This window comes from Callithrix jacchus, chromosome 7, assembly GCF_049354715.1.
Source record: "Callithrix jacchus isolate 240 chromosome 7, calJac240_pri, whole genome shotgun sequence".
Classification (NCBI taxonomy): domain Eukaryota; kingdom Metazoa; phylum Chordata; class Mammalia; order Primates; family Cebidae; genus Callithrix; species Callithrix jacchus.
In genome coordinates this window covers 63,997,908-64,024,450 of record NC_133508.1, presented here as the reverse complement: position 1 = coordinate 64,024,450, position 26,543 = coordinate 63,997,908, and the positions used below count along the sequence as shown (strand labels likewise).

At 53.7% G+C, this 26,543-nt stretch overlaps 2 protein-coding genes across 10 annotated transcripts in view; both read right to left on the bottom strand.

The window, feature by feature from the left end:
* SYTL1 (synaptotagmin like 1) overlaps nt 1-8,496 on the bottom strand; it is an 11,273-nt gene extending 2,777 nt beyond the window's left edge. For 2 of the 8 annotated variants that reach the window (XM_017974442.4, XM_017974441.4), the window contains exons 1-12: nt 8,380-8,496; nt 5,751-5,979; nt 3,712-3,860; nt 3,404-3,476; nt 3,272-3,317; nt 2,261-2,333; nt 1,916-2,016; nt 1,649-1,762; nt 1,278-1,438; nt 924-1,020; nt 458-616; nt 101-179 (exon numbers count right to left, since the gene is read on the bottom strand). In XM_017974442.4, the coding sequence (XP_017829931.1) occupies nt 101-179; nt 458-616; nt 924-1,020; nt 1,278-1,438; nt 1,649-1,762; nt 1,916-2,016; nt 2,261-2,333; nt 3,272-3,317; nt 3,404-3,476; nt 3,712-3,860; nt 5,751-5,941 (1,243 nt within the window). In that variant the 5' untranslated portion in view covers nt 5,942-5,979; nt 8,380-8,496. Of the gene's footprint in view, nt 1-100; nt 180-457; nt 617-923; nt 1,021-1,277; nt 1,439-1,648; nt 2,017-2,260; nt 2,334-3,271; nt 3,318-3,403; nt 3,477-3,711; nt 3,861-5,750; nt 5,980-8,379 lie in introns of all 8 variants that reach the window. The other 6 variants (XM_078330842.1, XM_035308314.3, XM_009000734.5 and 3 more) reach the window with 3 other exon arrangements.
* Nucleotides 8,380-26,543, bottom strand: TMEM222 (transmembrane protein 222). Of its 2 annotated transcripts, none has more exons than XM_078330852.1 (6): nt 26,321-26,543; nt 17,977-18,061; nt 16,591-16,622; nt 14,768-14,864; nt 14,543-14,673; nt 8,380-8,450 (listed from the first exon to the last, which is right to left on the bottom strand). In XM_078330852.1, exons 1-6 carry the CDS (start codon nt 26,518-26,520, stop codon nt 8,432-8,434), a joined length of 564 nt encoding a protein of 187 aa, XP_078186978.1. In that variant the 5' UTR covers nt 26,521-26,543; the 3' UTR covers nt 8,380-8,431. The 2 variants fall into 2 exon arrangements, with proteins under 2 accessions (XP_078186978.1, XP_003733434.2); XM_003733386.5 differs by lacking the exon at nt 8,380-8,450 and adding an exon at nt 12,356-13,442.

The window sequence follows — 26,543 nt, the reverse complement described above, 5'->3', positions numbered from 1 at the left end:
AGTCCCGCGCACGGATGGAGTCCACTGCCCCCCAACCCGTTGACAGGAGTCTCCCGTTTTTCAGGGCGGGTCCAGCTTGGCCTCTCCGGCTGCCACTCACCCTCAGAGCCAGCTGGGACGTACTTGAGGGACAGGGAGAGAAGCCCTCGGCTGGGAAGGTCGTCGGGATAGGGTGGGACCTGCGAGAGGCGGGCTTGTCGTGGAGCAGGGGCCAATGGAAAGGGGCCTCAGGAGGGTGGGGTCTGCAGACCTCGATGGGAGGCGGTTAGCAGAGACCGCTGGGCCTGCAGGGGCGGACCCTAGGGATCCCAGCACCCTCAGGGAAGGGGCCCTGAAGTTAAGAGGTTGAGGGGAGGCTCTGTCGAAGATGGGGTCTGAGGGAGCTGCGGGAGAGCCTGGTGGGGTAAATTCAGGAGACCCGGGCCGCAGGTCTCCCCGCGCGTCCCTGGCTCCTCACCCGGGGGTGCAGGGGGAGCCAGGTGGGCTCAGAGCACCAGTCCCACGTGTCTAGAGGCACTTCAACTTCGCCCAGAAAGATGTTGCGACCCAGGCTCTCGCGGTGCCACACGGACAGGCTCAGCACGCGGCCCTGGAGCTCAGCCTGCGGGACGGAGTACTGGGGACAGGAGGCGCGCTTTAGCGGAGCACTGCTAGTAGCCTGCGTGGATGCTGCGAGAGTTGGCTGGGGAGGGTCCTACCGCGTTCCTAGCACAATGGAATCCTGGGGAGCCCCGAAGGGCATTAGTAGGGGTCTGGACTATCACCACGCCCACCATAAGGCTGGCACCCTGGACAACGCGTTAACGGGGCCCGCCCTGCCCATCCACCGGGCAGTGACGGTACTGGCTGCTCCTGCCACCTCGCTCCGCAGGAAGGGGCGTCCTGTTCATTAACAGGGAACTGCACGGTGGTCACAGCCTCACCCGGAGAGTCTCATTGAAAACTGGATTCAGATTCCGTTTCTTCACCGCCGTCTTGCGCTTGCTCTGCTTATCCGGGAGGAGGTAGCTTTTGACGTAGCTGGGGAGGTGAGAATCGGAGGTGAGGAGGAGCCCTCTCAGAGCCTTCTCCTTTACCTTGTGCGCTCCCCCAGCCACCACCCCGAACACGTGCCAGGCCTAGTGCTAAGCGCTTTACAGGGATTGTCTCGCTCAATCCCACGCCTCCCAATAACGCTGCTGTTCCCATTTTGAAGATGAGGACGAGGAGGCCGAGACCCTGTGAATGGTGCGCTTGGATGAGACAGCCGCGCCCCGTTTGGCGGGCCGGGCACTCACGGGTCGGAGCGGCGGCGCCGGGCGGCAGCCAGGCCCTGGCACTGGATCACGTGCACGCGCAGCTCGGCAGCGCCCGGCTCGTAGTGCAGCCCGAAGTGCACGGAGCCGCGCACCTGCACCGCCTCCGCCTCGCCGGACAGGCTCATCTGGCTGCCGCTCAGCTGCGGGCAGGAGTGGGTGGGAATCAGGGCCACTCGCAGGGCTCACGTCGGGGCCCGTGTGGGGAGCGCGGAGTGTTCAGATCCGGATCATGGGTGGCATGCTGGGGGTCTGCAGCGTTGGGTCCCACGGCGAGGGAGGGGCTGGCAGGGGCTACGCGTCGAGGCGTGTCCACCTCCCCCGCCGCCCAGGCCCCCTCCCTCCCGCCTCACCGTGGAGGAGTTAAGGCTGGACACGGAGGAGCTGCTGCTGAGCATGCAGTTGAGTGAGGGGTCGGACCCTGGGGCCTCCTCCCCGTTCTCCAGGATCTGGGATGCGGCCTTGGTCTGCAGAGGGGGCAAATGACGGGGCGCCCCTTCTTTCCCCGCCCCTGCCCCGAGCGCCCTAGGTCGCCGGCTGCTCGCAGGTCTGGTCAGGAGCGCTCCCCGCCCGGAATCCGCTCCGGTTCTTGAGAGCAGCCGCGGGCCACTCCCACCTACCTGGGCTAGCGGGGGCCCGGGCTCCTGCTCTCCCCCCGACGCGGGCTCCGGCTCCGGGTCCGCCTCCTCGGCACAGATCTGCAGCTCCCCTTGGCCAGGGCCTGGGGTGGGGCACGAGATGCTGAGCGAACCCTCTCCTGCCCGCCCCTGAGCAAATTTGGAGAACACGTTTACAACCCCAGCGAGCTGCAGATTCAGGCCCCTGTGCTGCCCTGGGGTCATCCCCACCTCCGATGTGGGGTGGGAGTGGCGGGAAGGAGGGTGAACAGAGGTGGTTGGGGCCCCTTAGAGGTGCCTCTGACCCCGGAAACCTCTCCATGCTCCCCAACAGGCACTCCCACTCACCTTCCGGGGCCTGGGATGCCTCCTCGGGATCTGAAGCCTTTAGAGGGACATAAGGCGATGGGAGATCAGGTCCCTAAAGGATGGAAGGGGTAGAGGTCACAGTGGAGGGGCTGGTAAGGAAGGGGTCAAAGGTCATGTTGGGGTCAGAGGTCACAGGCTCCAGCCAGCTACCCTAATTTCAGGTTTAGGGCAGTACTGGAGCAGGGCTGGCAGCCAGCTGCAGGAGCTGTGGGACCTGTGCTTCACAGGCCACCCCGCAGGGCTTGTGCTGCCTGACTCCCTGCTCCCATTGGTGGAGGCATTCATACCTGAGTCCTCCACCTCTGCTAGAGCAGTCCCTCCTCACTCCTTTTATTTGATTTTTTTTAAAATACTGACCCATTGGTAAACAACTTTTTTTTTTGAGATGGAGTTTCCATCTTGTTGCCCAGGCTGGAGATCGCAATGGTGCGATCTCCGCTCACTGCAACCTCCACCTCCCGGGTTCAAGCGATTCTTCTGCCTCAGCCTCTTGCGCCACCACGCCCGGCTAATTTTGTATTTTTAGCAGAGATGGGGTTTCTCCATGTTGGTCAGGCTGGTCTCCAACTCCTGACCTCAGGTTATCTGCCTGCCTTGGCCTTCCAAAGTGCTGGAATTACAGGTGTGAGTCACTGCGCCCAGCCTTTTATTAATTTTTTATAGAGATGGGGGGCATTTTGCTATGTTGTCCAGGCTGGTCTTGAACTTCTGGGCTCAAGTGATCCTCCTGCCTCAGCCTCCCAAAGTGCTGGGATTACAGGTGAGAGCCACCGTGCCCAGCCCCACTTCACCCCTAATAGCTAGATTCAGAAGTTCCTTCAGAGGCTCAAACCACTGTTCCACCCAGGAGATGCTGAGGCACAGACACAGGAAGGGACATGTCCAGGGTCTCCCCATTCCCCACTGGGACCTTTCCCTCTTGCCCCCCCCCGCACATTCCACCTCCTCACCAGGGACACTGTACTCACATATTGGCTCATTCACTCTTACCTCAGTCTCCCTGAGCCTCTCCTGGGGGGCCTCATCAATGGAGAGCCTAGGAGTAGGGAGAGGACACTCTCAGAGGGAGGGACTCTGGTGACTGGTGGTCATGGTCTCCCCCTCCCTGAGACCCCTCCTCACCTGGGCTCTGGCACATCTTCCTTCTCTTTCACAGCAGCCTTGGCCTCCCCGTCGCTGCCTGGAGCCTGGTCTCCTGGGGGCAGGTGAGAAGTTCTGTGAACCCCCATGTTCAGGAAGCCTGGCTGTAACTCAGAAGAGGCCCTGGAGATGCCCACCCACCCCATGCCCACGGAGGGGCATTGCCCACTCAAAGATACACAGTACTGGGGGCAGCCAGGACTGGAGCCCTGGGCCCTCTCTCCCTGTCCACATACAGCCAGTGCCCTGGATGGCACATGGCTTGCCCTGCCAGGAGGATCTCCTCTCACCCCTGGAGCTCTTCTTCCTACGCATAGAGGCTCGAACAAGGTCAGAGCCGAAGTGGGCATTGTGATGCCGCTGGGAGCGTGCTTCCTGGAACCAGTCCCCTGTCAGGATCTTCAGCTGCCCAAGGTCTTCCAGTGAGGCCCGGAGCTTGCTGGAGGAAGGGGGAGGGTGTGGTTGTCATGACTCATCCAAGCAACATTCCCACCACCCACATGGTACCAGGCTTGGGACCACGGGCCAGGGACCCAACAGCAAGTCAGACTTGATGTGTGCTATGGAGGAGCTCAGGCTGCTGGGGAGACCAAGTCTAGAAAAGACAAGTACACTGTAGTGAGTTAGATGATGTGATAGAATAAGAGCCAGCTCTGCCTGTGAGAATCCAGGAGGACTTCCCAGAGGAGGTGACATTTGAATCGCCTTTATTTATTTATTTATTTACTTATTTTGAGCTGGGGTCTCCCTCTATGCCCAGGCTGGAGTGCTGTGGCACAATCTCAGCTCACTGCAACCTTCATCTCCCAGGCTCAAGTGATCCTCCCACCTCAGTCTCCCAAGTAGCTGGAACTACAGGCACATGCCACCATGCCCGGCTAATTTTTTGTATTTTTTTGTAGAGATGGGGCTTTTCCATGTTGCCTGGGCTGGTCTCTAACTCCTAGACTCAAGTCATCCACCTGCCTAAGCCTCCCAAAATGTTAGGATTACAGGCATGAGCCACAGTGCCCAGCCTTGAATTGCTTCTTAAAAGACAAATTGGAATTCTCCAGGTAGAGAAGGACAATTATTATACTTATTATTATTTTATTTGAGACAGGGTCTCACTCCGTTGCCCAGGCTGGAGTGCAGTGGCATGATCATAGCTCACTGCAGCCTCACCTCCTGGCTTCAAGCAATCCTCTCACCTGAGCTCCTGAATAGCTGGGACTACAGGCACATAACACCATGCCAGGCTAATTTTTTATATTTTGTAGAAGTGGGGTCTCACTGTATTGCCCAGGCTGATATTGAATCCCTGGGCTCAAGCAATCCTCCGTCTCTACCTCGCAAAGTTCTAGGATTATAGGCATCGCCACTGTGCCTGTCCAATTCCTCTTAAATCAATGAAGTAGGACTCCTTAGCCCCATTTTACAGGCGAGGAGCATGGTACTCGAGGAGGTCAGGTGAGCTACCCAAGGCTACATAGTTAGGAAGTGTTTGTCCCTAAACATTGCTGTAACACCCATGCTCTTCTACCACTGTGCTCTTCCAGGAAGAAGTACCAGCATAGGCATAGAAGTGACGGGTGTGTCAGGGGCTGGGGAGCACCTGCGTGGCTAGAGGTCATTTTATGTATGTGTCGGGTAGGGCTTACGGTGGAAGAGGAGATGGTGGGGGCTGGCAAGGACCCACCAGGGAGGCCCAGTGGACCTCTTGGGAGCTTGCCCTTGACACTAGAGGCTGGAGAGCCAGGGGAGGTTTCAGCAGGGATATTAAGGACAGATCTGCCTGGGTCTGGTGGCTCATGTCTGTAATCCTGGCAGTTTGGGAGGCCAAGGCAAGCGAATCATCTGAAGTCAGGAGTTTGAGACCAGCCTGAACATGGGAAAACCCCGTCTCTACTAAAAATACAAAATTTAGCTGGGCGTGGTGGCATGCGCCTATAATGCCAGCTACTCAGGAGGCTGTGGCAGGAGGAGCAGCACAGAGACACACATGCACACAACCTGAGGTACGGCCCGCTTGAACCCAGGGGGCAGAGGTTGCAGTGAGCTGAAGAAAATGAAACTCTGTCTCAAAAAAAAAAAAAAAAAAAAAGGACAGATCTGGGGAGCTGCAGGAAGTGGGCCCAAGAGGCAAGTCTGGAGGCAGAGAGGCTGGTGAGAAAGCTGGAGCTCACCCCTGAAGTGACGAGCTGTGAGCTGGCCAGGGTCAGAGGAGAGGAGACTAAAGGGCGAAACCAAGAACCACGAAGACATCTGACAGGCAGAGTGTCGGCAGGGAGCAGGGTGGGGGCCACTCAAGCCTCTCAGTGCTTCCTGGCAAGGGTCTGCCCTGCCTTACCTGATGCGCCCTTCCTCCAGCTGGCGCAGGCGGGCATCTCGTTGGAGGACACCAGCAATGGCCTCCTGCTCCTCCTCTGTCAGGAAGCTGAGGTCCAACAGTCCTTCAGGCTCAGGCTTTGGCCCATGCGCCATGGGGAGAGAGGGCAGAGCCCAAAGCCCCTCTTGAGATGGGTGGCCCCTCTGGGGCATCAGCTGGGGCTGTGCCCCACCTGGGCATACGTAACTTCCTGGGGACAGACGGAGGGTCTGGTCAAGCCCTGCATAAATACTTGGCACATCTTGGAGCCAACAGTCCTTTTCTCCCCCAAATACTTGCCCCAGTGTGGGTGGGGTGCTATTCCAGGACGGCTGAGCTCAAAGTGGGATGAGAGGTTCTCATGCACAGATGCATACACTGGCCCATGAACACACTCAGGGACACAACTGAAGAAGCACGGAGACACATATGCACACACTGAGGTAGGGCCACACAGAACTGCAGCACACATGCACACATGGATCCATGGAGGCACAGATACAGTCCCACATGCAGACTGATGCCTGCATAATGACAGGTACACACACAGCTGTTCCCCCACAAAGGGCCCTCTGAAGACACCGATCCGGACCCATGCCCAGGAGACATGCACACACATTCTTAAACTGCACACAGTGGCCAGGTGCAGTGGCTCATGCCTGGAATCCCAACACTTTGGGAGGCCGAGGCAAGAGGATCACCTGAAGTCAGGAGTTCGAGACTAGCCTGGCCAATATGGCAAAACCCCCATCTCTACTAAAAATGCAAAAATTAGCTGGGCGTGGTGGCACACGCCTGTAATTCAGGCTACTCAGGAGGCTGAGGCAGGAGAATCACTTGAACCTGGGAGGTGGAGGTTGTAGTGAGCCGAGATCACACCACTGCACTCCAGCCTGGGTGACAGAGTGAGACTCCATCTCAAAACAAATAAACCTGCGTACAGCATGTGCACAGCAAGGGGGATCGGCCCAACTGGATGGGTTCACCTATATATGAACAAGTCTGGGGACAAATATGTCCCTCGATAAAGATGTACATAAACAAAAATCACACAGACTTTGCACACACACACTGCCCAGCTCACTGGGTTGTAAGCTCCTTGGAGGCAGGGAGAGGGAGTCACTCTCCGAGCCAGTACTTTGCACACAACAGATGGTTGGTAAAAGTTTGATTAATTAAATGCAGAAATATGCCTGCACACGCATGCATACAACCACCCACCTAGACACACACACACACAAACACACATTTGCTCACCCCCCAGCCCCAGGAACCTCATAGCCTGGGTCCCCTCCCACCACCCTTCACCTCCACCCTGCCCTGGCCCATTTGGCCTTCCTGTCTGAGGCAACCTCCTCTTCAGCCCACACCCCCAACTTCCTCCCCCAAGGTAACTGCCGCACCCACTCCCATGGAGGCTTCCAACCCAGGGATGCCCCTGCCACCAGCCCTACCCTCTTGCCTGGAGTCACCAGGCCCCTTTGCTCTGGCCACATGGCTCTCCTGAGACCAGGCTGGGGTCTTGGCAGTGGAGGCCTAGGCTGGCACAAGTACCACTCTCCTACCAGTGACTCCGGAAAGAAAACATTTGCCCAGCACTAAGGGGCATGGAGACGTGGCAAGGGGCCCATGACTTGGCCAGGGCTATGTCCTGAGCCCACTGGGCAGCCTCTCCTCTCTTCCCCGCCCCTTCTATGCCAGGGCTCCAGGTGGGGCTGGGAAAGCAGCTGGGCAGGCAGGTCCTGGCTTGTGTCTGCTGCCTATTATGCTCTGTCCCCTTCCAGCTGAGTCAGTGGCTGAGCCCCATCGATTCCTCTTGACACTCTCAGGAGCCGAAGCCTTCTGTGTGGCTGCACCGCGTACATTCACTCTGTGAATACCTGTGTGCTTGACAGGGGCAGTTGCCCTGAACTTCTATGGCCAAGGTTTGGGTCTTGCAAAACACAGTTTGGGCTCCCCTGTGGATTGGGGTGTGAGCCCACGTCCCTCTCTGTGCCATGTGGTGTGGCTGTGTGGGTCCGAGTCTGCTGGGCATGTCTGTGTAATGTCGGTCTGTGAGCTGTGGAGTTGCTGTGTGAGTGTCTCTTTGTGTCTTGCTGCAGTGTGGTGACTATATTGTCGGTGTAGTGGGTTCAGTGACTTTCTGGGTGATAGCACCATGTGGGGTGTGTGCAGGGTGCTTTGTGTATTTCCTCCTGTGCTGTTCATGTGACTGGGCTGTGTGCTGTGGGGTGTCCCTGGGTGCCTTGGGGGCCACCAGGTGTGTGTGTCTGAGTGTGGATGGAAGGAGGGAAACATTTGGCAGGACTGAGCCTATCTCTGTCCTGCAGGCCGGCCTGGGCTGGGCCATGGACATCAGAGCCCAGCGTCCCCAGCAGTGACCCCTCCCTGAAATCCCCTCTCCTACCAGAGGCAGAATCAAGTGTCTGGTCTTCCCTGCTGTTTCAACACCATGGGACAGATCCATTGGTCAAGAGGAAGGTCTGTCCATCTGTCTGGCTGTTCCAGTCCCAGACATGCGTCCACCTCCCCCAACCCCAAGGTGCTGGAGGGTGCTCAGGATACCAGGTGGCAGTGCCTGCATCTCCGGACCCTGGCACCAACGTGTTACCTGTAGGGAGGACACCTTCGTAGGTGGCTCCAGCTCCCCTGGCAGCCGAGTTTCAGGGACTGGGAGAAGAGCTGTGAGGGAAGAAAGCTGACTCAACAGGCACCCCAGCCAGCAGCTGCCCCACACTGAGGAGGAGGAAACACCCGGCAGGGCCCGATGCAAAACCCGGCCTGGACTCCTAGCGCCCCGGGGTGCACCCCCGTCGCGGACTAGAGAGGCTGGACTTGGCCCCAGCCACTCTGCAGAATGTGTAGCAGCCCCACCCTGCCCACAACGGAGCTGATAGGAACTCACTTTGAAAGCAAGTTAGAAACCTTTCTTTTTCAGCACCAAGGGGAAGGAAGGATTGCAGTCTTTGCTGACAGACCACCCTGTGCAGGGTCCCTACTCTGCCACTGGGTGTGTGACCTTAAGCAGGTCTCTTCCATTTCTTCCGATGCAAACTGTGGGGAGCAGAGTGTAAGGGGCCTATTCTAAGGGAAGTGAAAGTGCCTGGTGCAGGCTGGCATAGTCGGTGCCAGGTGTCCCCACTCCAGCAGAGTCCAATGCCCATGGCCATTTCAGCAACCATGGCCCTCCATGTCCACATGTACCTCTGGGATGTGCTGGCCACAGCAGAGCAGCCCTCTGTCGTCTGTTGCCTCTACCATCCTGGGCCCCATCTGTTTGAGGAGGCCTGAACTCTTCCAGTGCCAAGATGAGGGTCTTACACCCTCTGTCTATGGGTAGCCCCCCTGAACACCCCATTCTACAGCTAGATTTTGCCCACACTGAGATGAGAAGGTCTGGGGCCTAGATTCCATTGGCTTCAGGACCATGAACCTCCTGGGTTATCTTGGGCACAAGAGGCCACATCAAAGCTTTCTGACTATCTCCAAGTCATTTCCCATGGCCTATCCTGACCCAACCCCCTCCCGTGAACCTAGGGCCATGGATTAAAGATTAGAGAGCTCCTCATAGACCCCTGGGAGAGATGGGGCAAGGAGTGGATTCTAAGCAAAACCGGTCTGGGCACGGTGGCTCATGCCTGTAATGCCAGCACTTTGGGAGGTTGAGGTGGGCGGATCACTTGAGAATAGGAGTTTGAGACCAGCCTGGACATGGTGAAACCCCGTCTCCACCCAAAATACACTGTGGGACCATCACTGTGATGCTGCCACCTTCATTTAGGTCCTCAAAATGGAGAGTGGCCAACAGCATTCTCACCCCTTCCCGCCATCCTGGTCCTGGCACCCCTCCCAAGAATGTTTCTCTGCCCCCCTCCCACCTCAGCAGCCCTCCCTCCTGGAAGGCATGAAACAACTTTGCTCTTCGGGTTTCTAAATTTCCCTTCCTTTCTCTGCTCTCCTGTCCTTCCTATAGCTGTGACTCCCTGATGCTGACACTTCCAGACATCTCTTCTGCTATGTCTCAACCTGTATTCTTCTGGCCTCTTCCCCACCTGAAACCTATTTCCAAGTTTCCTCCTCTGTAACCAGCCCCCATCATCCTGGCCCCTGGCCTCCCGCTGCTTCCTGCCACCTCCAGGTGCTGTCCACACTTCGATCTGTCTGTCTCTGCCGTCCTCCCCCTGCCCAGGTCTCAGTCCCTGCTCAAAGCTTCCTTTTCTCCCACCTCCTTGTGGCCACACCCAGCCCCTCTGGCCCTTTGTTGCACAGCTTTTGAATATACTTTTGTCATCCTCTGGTTTGGAAGCTGCCAGCAGACAGCCAGGCTATCCCTTGGGCCCATTCACACAATTCCAAATTAGTCCAGCTTCCTTTAGACACGTCCTGAGACGGAAGACTCACCACTTCCCAGGACAGCCTGGCCCTGGGTGGTGCCAGCTCACCCCAGACCTGCACTGCTGGGGGTCTCCAAGCCGGGGACTTCTTGGGATTGCTGCCCTAACTCTGACTCTCTCCCTTTGTCACAAGGCAAGGTGCAGAGCCTTAGCTATGGACTATTTCATGTCCCCTCAACACCCCTGGGCTTTCTGTGCCCACTGTGGGAATGCTTTTCCCCAGCTCCAGGACTAGCTCAGCCTCCTCCAGAGTTCAGTGCTCCTGTACTGCAGCCAGTATCTAGGCAACGTCCCTCCATTAAGAGGCAGGGTCCTAGAGGCCAGCAGATCTGGGTTAAAATCTGCCACACGGTTCCCTTGTGGCCTGGAATCAATGACAATCCCTCACTCTCTTCCTTTATGAAGGGGGCGGGGGACAATAGCCATCTCAGGGGCCTGCTGCTGGAAGGAGAGCTTCCATTCTACTTTCGCATCACAGCACCTCTCACTTCCACTCCTGCACTCCAGTGAGGCCACTGCACGAGGTGGCTCTGAGGCGGGCTCTGGAGCCCAGCTGCCAGGTTTCAACCAAAGTTTCACTGTTCCTGCCTCTGTGACCTGGAGCAAATCACTTTACTTCTCTGCTTACTTCTTCATCTGTAAAATGGGATGATGGCACCTACCTTGTTGTAGGACTGTTGTGAGGCTAAGATGATATTTCATTACAAGGCCTAGCACAGAGTAAGCCCTTGCTAACTGTTGGTGATTTTTTTTTTTTTTTTTTAAAGAGATGGGGCCTTGCTCTGTCACCCTTGACCTCCTGGGCTCAAGCAATCCTCCCTCTTCAGCCTCCTGAGTAGCTGGGGCTGCAAGTAACCATCATCACACCCAGCTAATTTTATTTTTTGTAGAGATGGGGTCTTACTTTGTTGCCCAGACTGGTCTTAAATTCTTGGGCTCCCTCTGTCCTCCAGCCTTGGCCTCCCAAAGGGTTGGGATTACAGGTGTTTGACACTGTGGCTGACCCTGTTGGTGACTTCTATGGCACAATTTTATGACCTGTTTCCCCAAGGAAAATTTTAAATTCTGCTAGGCTAACACGGGCCTTAAACCATTTTTCTATCTATTCTGCTTTGGCTGTCTTCAGTACTGAATTTGTCCCCCTTAACCAACTGTCGGATGGACCCAATATGCAAAACACGTTTTCGAAAATGGAATTGCTGGGGCCGGGTGTAGCAGCTCATGCCTGTAATCTCAGCACTTCGGGAGGCTGAAGCGGGTGGATCACCTGGAGTTCAAGATCAGCCTGGCCAACATGGTAAAACCCTGTCTCTCCTAAAGGTATAGAAATTAGCCAGGCACCTGTAATGCCAGCTACTGGGGAGGCTGAGGCATGAGAATCACTTGAACTTGGGTGGCGGATGTTGCAATGAACCGAGGTCATGCCACTGCACTCCAGCCTGGGTGACAGAGCGAAACTGTCTCAAAAAGAAAAAAGAAAATGAAAGTGTTCCGAAGTGGGGAGGGGGCACCTTTGCCTTGCCCTGGAGAAATCCCAGGCTTGGAGACCACAGCACTGCAGGGTCTGGGGTGAGCTGGCAGATGCCTGGCCCAGGACCCCATGGCCAGCTGCTAGAGCATGTCCTCAGGGCCACCTTCAGGACAGAGACCAAATCCTTGGCTAATTCAACTGAAGTGATGCATGGGCAGGGTTGGGAAAGGGTTCAGGGAGGAAGCGGCTTTTAAGCTGGGCCTTGGTTAGGCAGGGCCACCATGATGGGGACGGTGAAGAATCAAGGATCGGAGGCGGGAGAGGGCTGGATGGATACAGGGGCCAGAGGCTGGCCATGCGCTTGGCTCATCCCTAACTCTGCATCCTGGGGGTGGTGGGGACAGCAGTGGAGGCCCTACTTAGCCCTAACCCCAATCCTACAAGTCCTTCCCAACAAGGACGATGGAAGGGTTTCAATGCTCACCTGCCTCAAGGGGAAAGCTTTGGAATGGGGGATGTAGAATGGCAGGGAATTCCCGACTGTGCAGGGATGGGATATACCTGAGGGATGCTGATGGCTCCAAGCACTGGACGCAGGCTCAACCATGGCACAGGCAACCAGACCCTTGTCAAGGGACAGAGGGTCCCAAGAATACCAATACTCTATGAGCTGAGGGGTAAGGGGGGACCAGAGAGAGAGAAAACAATGGCAGGGCAGCAACTGGAGCCAAAACTCTTTATTGTCCTACCCAGGGAACCCTTCCCAAAGGAATCCAAGGAGCAGGGGTGCGAGGCAGGTGGCACAGGGCATTGGTGACAATGAGAAAAAAGGGGGAGCTGGAGTCAGGTGGGGGACAGTCCCTCCAGCTCCCTGATGGCACTGGCTGTGCTGGCAGGCCACCCAGGGGGGCCATCACCAATATATTTTGGACCCAGGGGGGCCATCACCAATATATTTTGGACCCAGGGGAGCCATCACCAGTGTGAGGTCCATACCTGGGGCTGGGGCTGAGCTGTCTACACTGCTCTCTCTAAAGGGTCACTCTGGCACTTGTCAGCTCTACTCCTCGCCTCTCCAGCTCCAAACTGCAAAGGGAGATGGGCCCAATGCTGGGAGGCCCTGGGAGAGTGAAGAGGGAACTGCAGGGGCTGGAGAATGTCAGATGGGCACACATATCCCCTGGGTAGCTGCCGGCAGAAGTCTGACAAAGGGGCCCAGCCAGCCTCCCTGGATCATTCTAGAGGCCAGTGGGGAAGGCTCCAGGGCAACTTCACTTATAGAGACTCCTAAGTGTACCTCATCCCATGCTGGGACCAGAGCTAATGCAGGACAGGCTCCCAATCCAGCTCTGGTCCCAGGGCACCTTGTCAGGTGAGCCTAAATGCCCTCCCCTCCCTGTACTGGGCACTGGGCTGAGGCAGGAGCCCAGCAGGCAGTGGCAGGAGCAGCTCTACAGAGGAAAGCCAAAGCCTTTCAACAGAGGAACAAAGGGGGCCTCCAGGGCCAGAGTCACAGGCCTGGGGATGAGGGGACAGGGTGCTTCTGAGAGGTGCAAACCTCGCCTCATGCTGGTCCTCAACCCTTCCATCCTGCCAGCCCCAACCCCTGGTCCACAATAGCAGGCCTGCCTTTTGGGGTGAGGAGAAAAAAATCTGGAAACAAAAGGGAACGGTGGCTGTTTCCTCGGGACCTTGGTGGGTGCAGGGCCAATGGACAGTCATCACCGGAGGTTAAAGACCAGACTAACAGTGAGGACGATGCCCAGGAGAAGGATGAAGGGCAGCCAGGTCTTCACGAAAGCCCCGACGCTGACAGAGAGAAAGGATAGAGCACAGGTGGGTGGAGTCGTGAGCAGGCGTGGAGCCCAGAGCCCTGTGCACCCACAGACCCCAAGAGGCTTCCATCCCTAAGGAAAATCCTGTACCCACCCCCTCACCCCAAACTTGGTCAATCGAGGGAGCAGGCTGGGCCTGGTGCCCACTATGGGGAAATCACCAGCTATGGTCCTGGGGTGGGGCTGCTCCACATTCCTGGTGGAGATTTACTGACACCTCACTGGTTGGGATCAGAAGACATGCTCGCCATTTCTAGGCCTCACTGGCTCTATCTATAGCCACCCACCTCTGGGGAGGTCTCCAGCAAGAGGACCAGGAACTGCAGTTTGGGTTTGGAAGCCACGTGTGCCTGCTGCCCATGGCCCTCATAATGGGGACTACCAGTAGGCCTGGGGCCGGCAAGGGTCAGCAGAGTGTTGTGGCTGCAGCCAAGCTGCTGGGAGCCAGGGGCCTGGATTCAACCTCTGTGTGACCACAGTTATTCTCAGGGGACTTCTAAAAGCCCTGCAGGACTTAAAAATACCTCCTAAAAGTCTTCTTTTCAGAAGCTCTTAATGATGAACATGGCTGAGAGGAAAGCTTGGAGAGGCGGCCAGATCAGCACCAGCCTATGCTGGCTCACGAGTCTGGGCTCTGCTGTGGCCATGCTGTGGGGACCATGGGTGACTCACTCAACCTCTCTGCCTGGGAAGGGACCTATGGGGGCAGTCATTCTGTGAGGATCTGTCTGTTTGCTTTACTGGAGCACAGGAATCTGTAGAAGCTTCCCTGAGGAGCCAGAATCATTGCCTGCATTTCACCAAGGGCAGCTGTGGCTCAGAGAGGCCAAGGCAGTTGCCCATGGTCTCACAGCGGGCAAGTGCCAGAGCTGTACTTGGGGCCCAGGTGGAGCTGGACTTCAGCACAGCCACCTCCCTCTCCACCAGGCCCTCAGCTCACCACTCTAGAGCCACCACGGCTCCAACTGGCATCTGTCCCGGCTGACTGAAGGACGCCAGGAATGGTCTTTCTAGGATCCTTGGGAGAGCAGCCCCTGGGCAGCACGTAGGTGGCCAGGCAGGAGGGCAGCTCACCTGACGTACTTCCCATAGAGCAGGCAGAAGAAGCAGAGTGTCACCATGTTCCAGTTGGTGCTATTGTTGTAGCGCATCAGATTCAGGGCCAATGCCACGTGTGAGTGGCAGTTGTCACAGCAGAGATTGTGCTGGAGGCACCGGAAGGGCTAGTCAGGCCAGGCTGTGGGGGAGCCTCCCCCTGGTCCCCGCCTGGGAGTGCTGGCGCCGCCCCAGTCCACCTACCATGCGGTGCTTGTACTCCTCAGAGGCGTCGTGCACAGCCGTGTCCCATGCGTTGGGCCCGCTAGCATAGACCTGAGCAGGGTCCAACTTCCAGTACCTGGGGAGAGAAAAGGGCTCTGGACACTGGCTCAGCTCCCTTGTGCCCGCGGCTCTAAGCATGACCTTTGAGGCCTGCCCTGTGCCCCGGCCTGAGCTGGGTGTCGAGGTGTGCAATAAGCTGGATATGGGGCAAATGTGTAGCAGACAACTGTGACACAGGGTGAGGTGCTTGGTGCCATGGTGGATCCTGGGGGGATACAGAACGAAGTTGGGGTGCTACGATCTGAAAGTCTGTGTCCCCATCAAGTTCATATGTTGAAATATTACCAACTAAGGTGATGGTATGAGGAAGTGGGGCCTTTGGGAGGTGATTAGGTCATGGGGTGATTAGGACCAAGAGGGTGATTAGTCCTCATAAATGGGATCAGTGTCCTTATTAAAGAGGCCTGAGGGAGACCCCTCACTGCCTCCACCACATGGGTACACAGTGGGAAGGCACCTCAGGCCCTCGCTAGACACTGACTCTACCAGCACCTGCACCGGGATTGTCCAGTCTTCAGAACTGTGAGAAATACATTTCTGTTGTTTCTAAGATACCCAGTCGATGATATTTTGTTATGGCAGCCAGAAGAGACTAAGAAGGGGTGAGAGAAGGCTTCCTGGAGGTGACACCTGGGACTGGTCTGAAGGAAGAGGGTGAGACAGGCATAGAAAGAAGAGGTGTGAATTCCAGGCTGAGGGAATAACTTAAGCAAAGTGAGAGGCATAAAACTGCAGTGTGTCCCAGAACAGAAGTGACTGAGCCCGCCTGGAGACTGTGGAAGGAGGAACACGGTGATGGAATGCTGCTGGCAGCGGAGGCTGGCGATGCAGGTGGGGCCACATCACACGAGGAGTTTACTCAGCAGCAAGCACTCTCCCGCAGTCTCCTATGCAGCTTGCCAGGCTGAATGGGAGGGAAGCTGATGGCGCTAAAGCCCATAAACCTGAAGGTGGGTGAGAATTGCTGTTCTAAGCAACAGAGTGCCCGGTGGGTCTCAGGCCTGGGAGAGCTGGGAGGTCAGGGTGCCCCCTGGCTGCTGTGTAGGGAAATGGCTTGGTAGAGAAGTCTAGAGATCATGGGGCCACTTAGGGGGCTACTGCTTGGAAAATGGTGCCCTTAAAAATGTCCTTGAAAAGCAGCCTGCCAATGAACACCTGGTGGCCCAGAGACTCCTGGACTACACTGCCACCTGCCTGAGGAAGCTCTGTTCCAGGGCATCTCGGCTGTGTGGGACACCAACTCCTCCTTGGCCCAGTCCTTCCTCCAGTGCAGCCTTGGGCAACAGGTCACCTGAGGACACTGATGACTGAGACACCGTCACCAGGCCCGCAGCTGAAGTGGACACCCAGACTGTAAAGATGAAGACCAAACATCCCAAACCAAACCAGCAATAGCTCCCAGAGGGCTTAACTGTTTTTATTCTCTCCAGCCAGCACTTCCCAGTAGAGGTCCAAACAATGCCTCTCCTCTACCTTCCACGGCTCACTTGTTCCCAAAGGGCAGGAAAGTGAGTCTGGAGGGAGACAGACCTGAGTGTGAGTCCCAGTTCTGCCACTTCCTAACTGTGTGACCCTGACCAAGTCCCTTCCCTTTCTTCTGTATGGGGCTGCCATGCTCTGGTGGACCCTGGCTGTCCCTCTATCCTCAGCATGCTGGCTCCTGCTGTGCTCTAGAAGGCCTGGCCCACCCGGGCAGGAGCAACCTGCCTCTAGGGCCAGTCACATGGGTGTTCATCACTTACTTGGCAGGCTTTCCAAAGGCCATGTTGTCCTCCTGTTGAGGGACAAGAGCAGAGGTCAGTGAGGAACTTATATTCAGGCCAGAGGACAAACCTGGGTTGGTGGCTGAAGTGCAGTGACTTAGAAGAGGGAACGTCAGGGGTGGTCACAAGTGGGTCTCTGGTGGACCCTGGCTGTCCCTCCCCCAGTACTCTATCCTCAGCATGCTGGCTCCTGCTGTGCTCTAGAAGGCCTGGCCCACCCCAGGGCTGGCATGGCATCTAAAGAGCCAGTGGCTTTTCTGCAGGAGGAAGGCAGTATGGCACAAATGCATAGAGCACTGCATCAGAGACCAAAGATGTGGGGCTGCCACTGCCCAATCCAGCCAGTGCCCCTCGGTGTGGCACCAGGAATCCTCTTGCTCTCTCTGGGGCTCATTTTCTCCAAGTTTTGTGATCAGTCTTCTCTGATCTCTGAGGAGCAGCAGGAAGTCTCCATCATGGTCTGGTCTCCTGACTCAACAGTGGTGGCCCATATGAAGCCCATCTCCGTGCTCAGCAGTCTGACTGCATTCAAAGCAGGGAGGGGACACTGGGCCCAGAGGGGCTTCCTGTGAGGGAGACACTGCAGTGAAGTCCTAGGCTCATCACATTAGACCTGGGGTACAGGAGTTACACAGAGACAGACTCTGGGTTCAGATCAGCGAGACCCTGTTGACGGATCTGGTCAAAGATTAATCACCATAAAAATATATGACAAAGTAACGGATGTAAAAGTATTTTTAAGTGCAAAGTGACAGACCTTTGTCATGTTAAGATGATCATGACAACTATTAATATAAACAGGTTGGTGCCACCACACCCCTTCAGTCCAGCCTCTGACACCTGGAAACAGCAGGATGATGCATGCTCCTCTGCGACTAGCCCACTGGACCAGTCTTGGTCACATCCCCAGGGGACAGAACTGAGAACACAGCTGGTTCATTCTAAAGCCCCACCCCCTCTTCTCCGTGGCCACACCCAGGGAACCGGATCAGCCTCCCCTGTCCCCCCACCTTGACTCCCACCTTCTGAAGGTCCAGAGATGTGGTTCCTGGATGGTCTGACTCTCCACTCTTGCCTCTAATCCCTACCCATGTCTCGGTACCCCAGGGGTGGGGACAAAAGGCTGGGTCAGTTACTTAAGAATCCTTCTGGCCACACTGCCCTCCCGGCCTGTCCTGGAGGCAAGAGAAGGGGGAAAGGGGTCAAACACTGGTGAGGGAGGGGCAGAGGGCCAGGGCCAGGACTTCGGGTTACCTGCATTCTCCTGGGTCTGGGGAGAGAGGAAGCCTGCCTGCAGGCACGACAGGACAGCCTTCCAATTAAACCTTGGAACCCTGGGGGGGGGGGAGCACAATGGGGACTCACCGAGACAAAGTAGGGGCCTGCAAAGTCCCGAATGACTCCTGTGGATGTGCAGATGCCCATGTGGCCGATGATGGGGAAAAACCACCTGTGAGGAAAAGGACAGGGAAGGGACAGAGCTTAGGGGATCTTTCAGCTAGTCAGCCGCTGGGGACACTTCGTCCTCTGTGGAAGCATGTGAATATTACGTTGTGTGATAAGTGGTCATTAGGGAGGTCCAGAGGGCTGGGGAAGCACAAGAGCAACTGCAAACTGACAGCACAATGGGATGCCATGGCCTCCCGCCGGGATGGCTGCAACTCAAACCAGCAACACTGACGCAGGTAAGGGCAAAGGGCAACCAGAACTCTTATTCGCTGCTGGTGGGAGGATAAATTGTTTCTACCATTTCACTTTCAAGACGGAGTCTTGCTCTTTCGCCCCAGCTGAAGTGCAGTGGTATAATCTTGGCTCACTGCAACCTCTGCTTTCTAGGTTCAAGTGATTCTCCTGCCTCAGCCTCTTGAGTAGCTAGGATTATAAGCACCCAACACCACGGCCAGCTAATTTTTATATTTTTAGTAGAGAAGGGGTTTCGTCATGTTCGCCAGGCTGGTCTCAAACTCCTGACCTCAAGTGATCTGCAGGCCTTGGCCTCCCAAAGTGCTGGGATTACAAGCGTGAGCCACCATGTCTGGCCTGTTTCTACCATTTTGGAAAACGGTTTGGCACTATACTCTATGCCTCAACAGTTTCACTTTTGGAAACTTCTTTGCCCTCACCCCTGGGAAACATTTGCCCAAACTCATTGAACTGTACTCTTTTTTTTCTTTTTGAGATAGAGTCTCACTCTGTAGCCCAGACTGGAGTGCAGTGGCATGACCTGCTCACTGCAACCTCTGCCTCCCGGGTCCTGGATCAAGCAATTCTCTTGCCTCAGCCTCCTGAGTAGCTGGGATTATAGGCACATGCTACCATGCCCAGCTAATTTTTGTATTTTTTAGTAGAGATGGGGTTTCACCATGTTAGCCAGACTCGTCTTGAACTCCTGACCTCATGATCTGCCCGACTCAGCCTCCCAAAGTGCTGGGATTACAGGCTTGGGCCACGATGCCCGGCCTGAATTGTACTCTTAAAATGCATGTATTTTATTGTATGTAAGCTATAATTCAATAACACTGATAAAAATAGCTAGAAATAATCCAAATGTCCCACAACAGTGCAATGAATAACTGTGGTATGGTTATACAATGAAATAGTACTTAACAATGAAAAAGTATAGTTTCCGCTACACACAACACAGGCTTTCAGACATAAGGGCAAGTGAAGGAAATCTTACAGAGTACATAACATAGCACTTTTAAGAAATCCAAGAAAAGGCAAAACTATGGCTAGAGGTCCATGGCGGGCGGTATCTGTGGTAGAACTGACTGGGAGAGCACAAGGGAGTCCTCTGGGTCTTGGCAATGCTTTCTGTCCTGTCCATATGGTGGTTCCATGAGTGTGTGCATACGCAAAAATTCTATCAGCTGTATACTTGAGATTTGTGCACCTTTTGGTACATAAGTTATACCTCAATAAGAAAGTTAAAAAAAAAAATAGGTGGGCAGACATGACACCAGTCTGGGTGGGGGACTTCATGAAAGGTTTCCCTGAGGAAATGATGAAGAAACAGTATGTGCAAGGGTAGAAATTGGAACAGAAGCATGGTGAATGCCAGGAAATAAAAGTTCTTTTTTTTTTTTTGAGATGAAGTTTTGCTCTTGTTGCCCAGGCTGGAGTGTAATGGCACGATCTCGGCTCACCACAACCTCCGCCTCTTGGGTTCAAGCAATTCTCCTGCCTCAGCCTCCCGAGTAGCAGGGATTACAAGCACGCACCAACACACCTGGCTAATTTTGTATTTTTAATAGAGATGGGGTTTCACCATGTCGGTCAGGCTGGTCTTGAACTCCCGACCTCAGGCGATCTGACCACCTTGGCCTCCCAAAGTGTTGGGATTACAGGCACGAGCCATCATGCCCCAGCCAAAAGTTCATTTTTTAAAAAGCCATGGGCATTAAAAAGCAAGAAGTCTAGATGCACCCCAATATGCCACACATAGAAATCCCAGACCTGTCTGCATTCCGAGAACCATGGCCCTACAGGACCTGGGTGCTGGAGAGACTGATCCAGTTTAAGGAGGACTCACAGGGCCAGGGGCCAGGTCCTGGTCTCAGTGCTGCCTGGGCATGAGCACAAAGCACCTGGGTAGGGGTGGAGGCCAAACCTCCACAGATGCAGTTCAAGGAAGCAGTTACAGGGGGTTGGTATGGAGTCAGTTAAGGCTTCACAGAAGAGGGGACTTTTTTTTTTTTTTTTTTTTGATACAGAGTCTTGCTCTGTCACCAGGCTGGAATGCAGTGGTGCCATCTCAGTTCATTGCAACCTCCACCTCCTAGGTTCAAGCAATTCTCTTGCTTCAGCCTCCCGAGTAGCTGGGATTACAGGTGCCCACCACCACGCCCAGATAATTCTTTTGTATTTTTAGTAGAGACAGGGTTTCACCATGTGGGCTAGGCTGGTCTCAAACGAGTAGCTAGAATTATAGGTATCTACCACCACACTCAGCTAATTTTTATATTTTTACAGAGAAGAGGTTTCATCATGTGGGCCAGGCTGTTCTCAAACTCCTGACCTCAAGTGATCTGCCCGCCTCGGCCTCCCAAAGTGCTGGGATTACAAGCGTGAGCCACCATGTCTGGCCTGTTTCTACCATTTTGGAAAACGGTTTGGCACTATACTCTATGTCTCAGCAGTTTCACTTTTCGAACCCTCTTTGGCCTCACCCCTGGGAAACATTTGCCAAAACTCATTGAACTATGTACTTTTTTTTTCTTTTTGAGACAGAGTCTCACTCTGTAGCCCAGGCTGGAGTGCGGTGGCACGATCTTGGCTCACTGCAACCTCCTCCTCCTGGGTCCCAGTTCAAGCAATTTTCTTGCCTCAGCCTCCTGAGTAGCTGGGATTACAGGCACATGCTACCACGCCCAGCTAATTTTTGTATTTTTAGTAGAAATGGGGTTTCACCATATTGGCCAGACTGGTCTTGAACTCCTGACCTTGTGATCTGCCCGCCTCAGCCTCCCAAACCTTGACCTGTGAAAGGACAGAACATCAACAGGCAGAAAACAACACCGCAGAGCTGCTTTTAGTAGAGAAGGGTTTTCATCATGTTGGCCAGGCTGGTCTCAAACTCCCAACCTCAAATGATCTGCCTGGAAAGTGTGGCATGTGTCTGGAAGAATGAAATGGGGAGAGGCCAGTGCAGGGGCTACTGCTGTACCACTGGCAAGAGATGACGGAGGTCCTGACTAGAGGATCGGGGCAGGGTGGTGAGATGCACATGGACGGAGAATTTATGACAAGATGGGGGTCTTCCAGGTCTCCAGCCTGAGCACTTGAGAGGATGGTAGGGCCAGAGTGGTCTTTTGAGAACTGACTTCAGATTCCATCATCCCCCTGCTCAACACCCATGAATGGCTTCCTACTGCACTTATAATACAGTTCAAACTTCTTCCAACAGTATGGCGCTAATCATCCCTTGAACCTCATCTCACTCCCCTCGCTAGCTACAATGCCTGCTTGTGGTTCCTCAAACATGCCAATCCTCCCACCCCATGCTTTCTCTGTATTTGCCATTTTCTCTATCTGAAACACTCTTCCCCAAGAGCATGGCACAGCCGACTCCTCACTGATTAGGCCTCAGTCTCACTGTCATCTTCAGGGGTCTCGCCTGAACGGTATCTTCCAGTGCAGCCACCCAATCCCAGATCCCGCTACAATATTTTTCTTTCCTCATAGTATCTACTACTATCCAAAATTATCTAGGTTACTCACATGCTGTCTCTCCACTAGAACATAAGCTCCCAGAAAGCAAGCATTTTTGTCTTGTTTACTATGGCAGTGCCTGGCATATAGCTGAAACTCACTAAATATTTGTTGACTAAATAATGAATGGGGCCAGGCACGGTGGCTCACACCTGTAATCCCAGCACTTTGGGAGGCTGAGGCAGGCAGATGAGGTCAAGAATTCAAGGCCAGCCTGGCCAACATGGCAAAACTCTATCTCTACTAAAAATTAAAAAAAAAAAAAAAAATTAGTTGGGTATGGTGGCGGGCACCTGAAATCCCAGCTACTTAGGAGGCTGAGGCAGGTGAATCATTTGAACCTGGGAGGTGGAGGTTGCAGCGAGCTGAGATCGTGCCATTGCACTCCAGCCTGGGTGATAAGAGCAAGACCCCATCTCAAAAAATAATAATACTAATAATAAATAAAAATAGGCTAGGTGCGGTAGCTCACACCTGTAATCCCAGCACTTTGGGAGGCCAAGGCAGGTGGATCACCTGAGGTTGGGAGTTTGAGACCAGCCTGACCAACATGGAGAAACCCTGTCTATCCTAAAAATACAAAATTAGCCAGGCATGGTGGTGCATGCCTGTAATCCTAGCTACTTGGGGAGGCTGAGCCAGGAGAATCGCTTGAACCCGGGAGGCAGAGGTTGTGGTGAGCCAAGATTGTGCCATTGCACTCCAGCCTGAGCAACAAGAGTGAAACTCCGTCTCGAAAAATTAAAATTAAAAATCACAAACAAACACCAAGAGTGAAGTCATGCTCAGTTTTCATCTGGGTTCAGGCTTGCCTTTGTTCTGGGTAAATTACTCAATCCCATCTCTCTGTAGATAGTAAAAATTACCTAAATAGGGAGCTATTGTGAGAATTAATTGAATAGATTTACACAGTGCCTACAACCCTGCCTTCTGCTTGACAGCTGCTCAGTGTTGTCTTCTTGAGGTATTCAATACATAAGCACTATCTGACTGCACTAACATGGAATAAGTTGCAGATCCATAGGCCACTGGACGGACACTCAGGATTATGGGAAAGTAGCTCATCCTGATCTCAGGTCTGCCCTCCCCTCACCATCTCTGCCTCCATTCCTTTCATCTGCTTGGGAGGAAGTCCGGGTTCAACCACGATTCCACACGCTGTGCTGGCAGCTGCTGATGGAAATCAGAGTAAAGGCTGGAACCCCGGAGAAGAAACTCTCAAAGTGGTTTGTCAGCCTGCAAGCACCACGAAGGCAGAGCTACTTTATGGACTACCTTCTATTCAGGACCTGGTACATAACAGGTGCTTTATAAAGATTTACTAAATGAATACATGACTCACTAATCCTGGAGCTCAATCTGGGAAGATAGGCTAACTCAGGAAAAAGCCCCACACTGGCTTCTAAGCCTTATTTCCTCATCTATAAAATGGAGACAACAGTACCTATTTTAATAGGCTGACGTAAGGATTGAGAGAACATACAATGTTTAGGACAGAGTAAGCATCTAATCCTAGCTGTTTTTATTAGAAGCAGCAGCTATTAAACTGGTTTTTCATGCAGAATTACCAACATCTCTGAGGGGTAGACAGATCTTTGGGTTCCATTTCCTCCTCTGATCTCTCCTCCAAAGACAGGTGACAGTTCTTTGTGCCACATCTATGCCTAACTCTGCAATGATTACTATACAGTAATACTATGATGGCTAATTGACCTTTCTCTCGCTCCTGCTGGAGGTGACTCCTTTTTTTTTTTTTTTTTTAAAGATGGGGTTTCACCATGATGGCCAGGCTGGTCTTGAACTCCTGACCTCAGGTGATCCACCCACCTCAGCCTCCCAAAGTGCTAGGATTACAGGCATGAGCCACCACGCCTGGCTCGGAGGTGAATCCTTTGTAAGTGACATGGTTTGGATCTGTCCCCACCAAATCTCCTGTTGAACTACAGTTCTCATGTTGCAGGTGAGGCCTGCTGGTGGGATCAGGACAGCTTTCACATAAATGGTTTGGCACCATCCCTTTGGTCCTATGCTCATGTTACTGAGTTTTCCCCAGATCTGGTTGTAGCATCTCCCCTTTCACTCTCTTGCTCCTGCTTCCACCATGTAAAACCTCGCTCCCCATTTGCCTTACACCACGACTGGAAGCTTCCTGAGGTCTCCCCAGAAGCAGAAGCCGCTATGCTTCCTGTATATCCTGCAGAAGCATGAGCCAATTAAACCTTTTGTTTTTTTCAATTACCCGGTCTCAAGTATTAGTGCAAGAATGGACTAATACAGATGAGAACATGAACCCTTTGACAGAAACAGTGTCTTATTCATCTTGCTCTTATGAACACCTGCACACAGATCTGAATAGATATGGGCTATGAGCTGCTTTTGGCCTAGTGGACCAAGGATTGTGGTGCCTTCACCTCACGCTGCTACCATTCTCTACAGAGGAGCATGCCACAAATGGTGATTTTGAGAATAAGGCCAAAGAGATTTTAGGATCACCAGACAGGCTTTAAGAAAACAAATACATTTTCTGAGTATCCCTCCTTATTACTTTCACATTAATAGTTTATTTTCTTCATAGCACTAATCACTATCAGGTGCTCTTTTATTAGTTTGTTTACTGTCTAGCTACTTCCACCATAACTTAAACTCTCAAAAGTGTAAAAACCATGTCTGCTTTATTCATCACTGTATTGCATCATCTAGAACTATCTGGAACACAGGGATCACTTAGCACATGTGTTAAAAGAACACGGAATGAATTAATGTACACATTTTCTTAAGAGTTTGTTTGTTTGTTTTTATTTATTTTTGAGACAGAGTCTTACCATGTTACCCAGACTGGAGTGCAGTGGTGCAATCTTGGCTCACTGCAAACTCCACTTCCTAGATTCAAACGATTCTCCTGCCTCAGCTTCTGGAGTAGCTAGGATTACAGGCACGCACCACTATGCCCAGCTAATTTTTGTATTTTTAGTAGAGACAGGGTTTCACCATGTTGGCCACGCTGGTCTTGAACTCCTGATCCACCCGCCTCTGCCTCCCAAAGTGCTGGGATTACAGTCATGAGCCACCATGTCCGGCCCAAGATTTTATTTTTAAAGAACAGATTTTGACGCTCTTATATGCATAAGTATTTGAAAATACAAAATCATTCAAGTATTTTAACATAATTCAAAAACTATGGTCATTTTAGAATAGGCAACACCTAAGGCCCCAAATGATCCCTTCTCCAAACGACCACTTGGCTGTTGTTGATAGGGGAACAAGCTATCCCATCAGGTAAGAGTGGATAAGATGTAGTGCAAAGAGCAAGTGAGATCAGAAGACTTGAGTTCTTCATGCCTTTGCTTATTGGGGTGTGAACCTGATCAGACACTTAATGCTACAAGCAGCTCAGCTTCACCATCTGAGAAGATAACCTACCTTGGAAAATGGATATGACAGCACTTTGGGAGGCCGAGGTGGGCGATCACAAGGTCAAGAGATCGAGACCATTCTGGCCAACATGGTGAAACCCCATCTCTACTAAAATACAAAAATCAGCTGGGCATGTTGGCAGATGCTTGCAGTCCCAGTTACGCGGGAGGCTGAGGCAGAATTGCTTGAACCCGGGAGACAGAGGTTGCAGTGAGCCAAGATCGTGCCACTGCACTCCCACCTGGAGCTTGGCGACAGAGCGAGATTGTCTCAAAAAAAAAAAGAAAGAAAGAAAAAAAAAATCGATATGAAATTCTGAGATAATGCGGGTTTAAGAGCTTGGCAAACTGTCCAGCACCGTGAGGAGGGGTTACATTTATCAGCTGTCAAGGATTAAGCAGGAGGGCAAACCACCTCTCCCATTCGAGAGCTCCTCCCAAAAGGTGGCAAGCAGTACCAGAGCAACTGCTTCTCCCCTGACAAAGACTGATGTTATAGAAAGAACTTTGGTCTGGGAGGCAGACAACCTGGAATCTAAACCCGCTTTGCAACTGAGATGGCACGTGAGACAAAGGATTGGACTCTCAGATCTCTGGGGGCCCTTTCAATGTTGACATCCCAGGATGTCGTATGGTGCCAACCAAACTCCCACTCTTGCTCCCAGACCCAGCAGAATGTCTTAAATATAGTAAGCGACCAGTAAACATTTGCTCAATGAGTTAATAAACCAGTGAATTAATAAAACTGTCTCCTCAGATCCAACGAGGGACTCCCTCTTCTGCACTCATAGCTTCCGCCTCTCAGCCACTCGCCCTTCCCCGCTGGCCTACGACTCTCTTCTCTTTCTCCCCGACTACACCAGGTGTGTTGAGAGCAGGGAGCGTGACCCAACCGTCTGCAGAAACTGGCACCGCATGGACGGCGGGGTTCTGGTGACTGGGCGAGGAGTGCTGGCCAGATCCGAGGAAAGGGCTTGCTGCATGTAGGGGCCGAAGGCTAGTCCGGGTCCGCCGAGGGACGCCGCGCGGACTCTGGCTCTCCCTGGGCCCTCTTCTTCCCCAGGTGGATGCCGGAGGAGACTCACGTGAGCACCGGGATGGGCGTCCACACAACGCAGTAGGGGAAGCGGCTTCGTTCCACGTCCATGGCGACGCCGCCAGAGCCGTGGTAGTGCTTCATGTCCTTCTCGGCCGCCGTCGGCGCCTCCACTTCCGCCATCCCGAGCGGGGGTGGCGGCGGTGGCGGCAGCAACAAGAGCGGAGAACTCCCTTCCGCTTCCGCCATGCTGTGCGCGCCCTGCTCCGACT

Bases quoted from the DNA above. Each gene is read 5' to 3' on its own strand.
- TMEM222 (XM_003733386.5), bottom strand. From the start codon at position 26,520: ATGGCGGAAGCGGAAGGGAGTTCTCCGCTCTTGTTGCTGCCGCCACCG. The intron at 16,623-17,976 runs GTGAGTCCCCAT...GTCCCTCAACAG, and splicing joins CAGGCCCCTACTTTGTCTCG to GAGGACAACATGGCCTTTGG. The intron at 14,865-16,590 runs GTAAGTGATGAA...TTCTCTCCCCAG, and splicing joins GCCTTTGGAAAGCCTGCCAA to GTACTGGAAGTTGGACCCTG.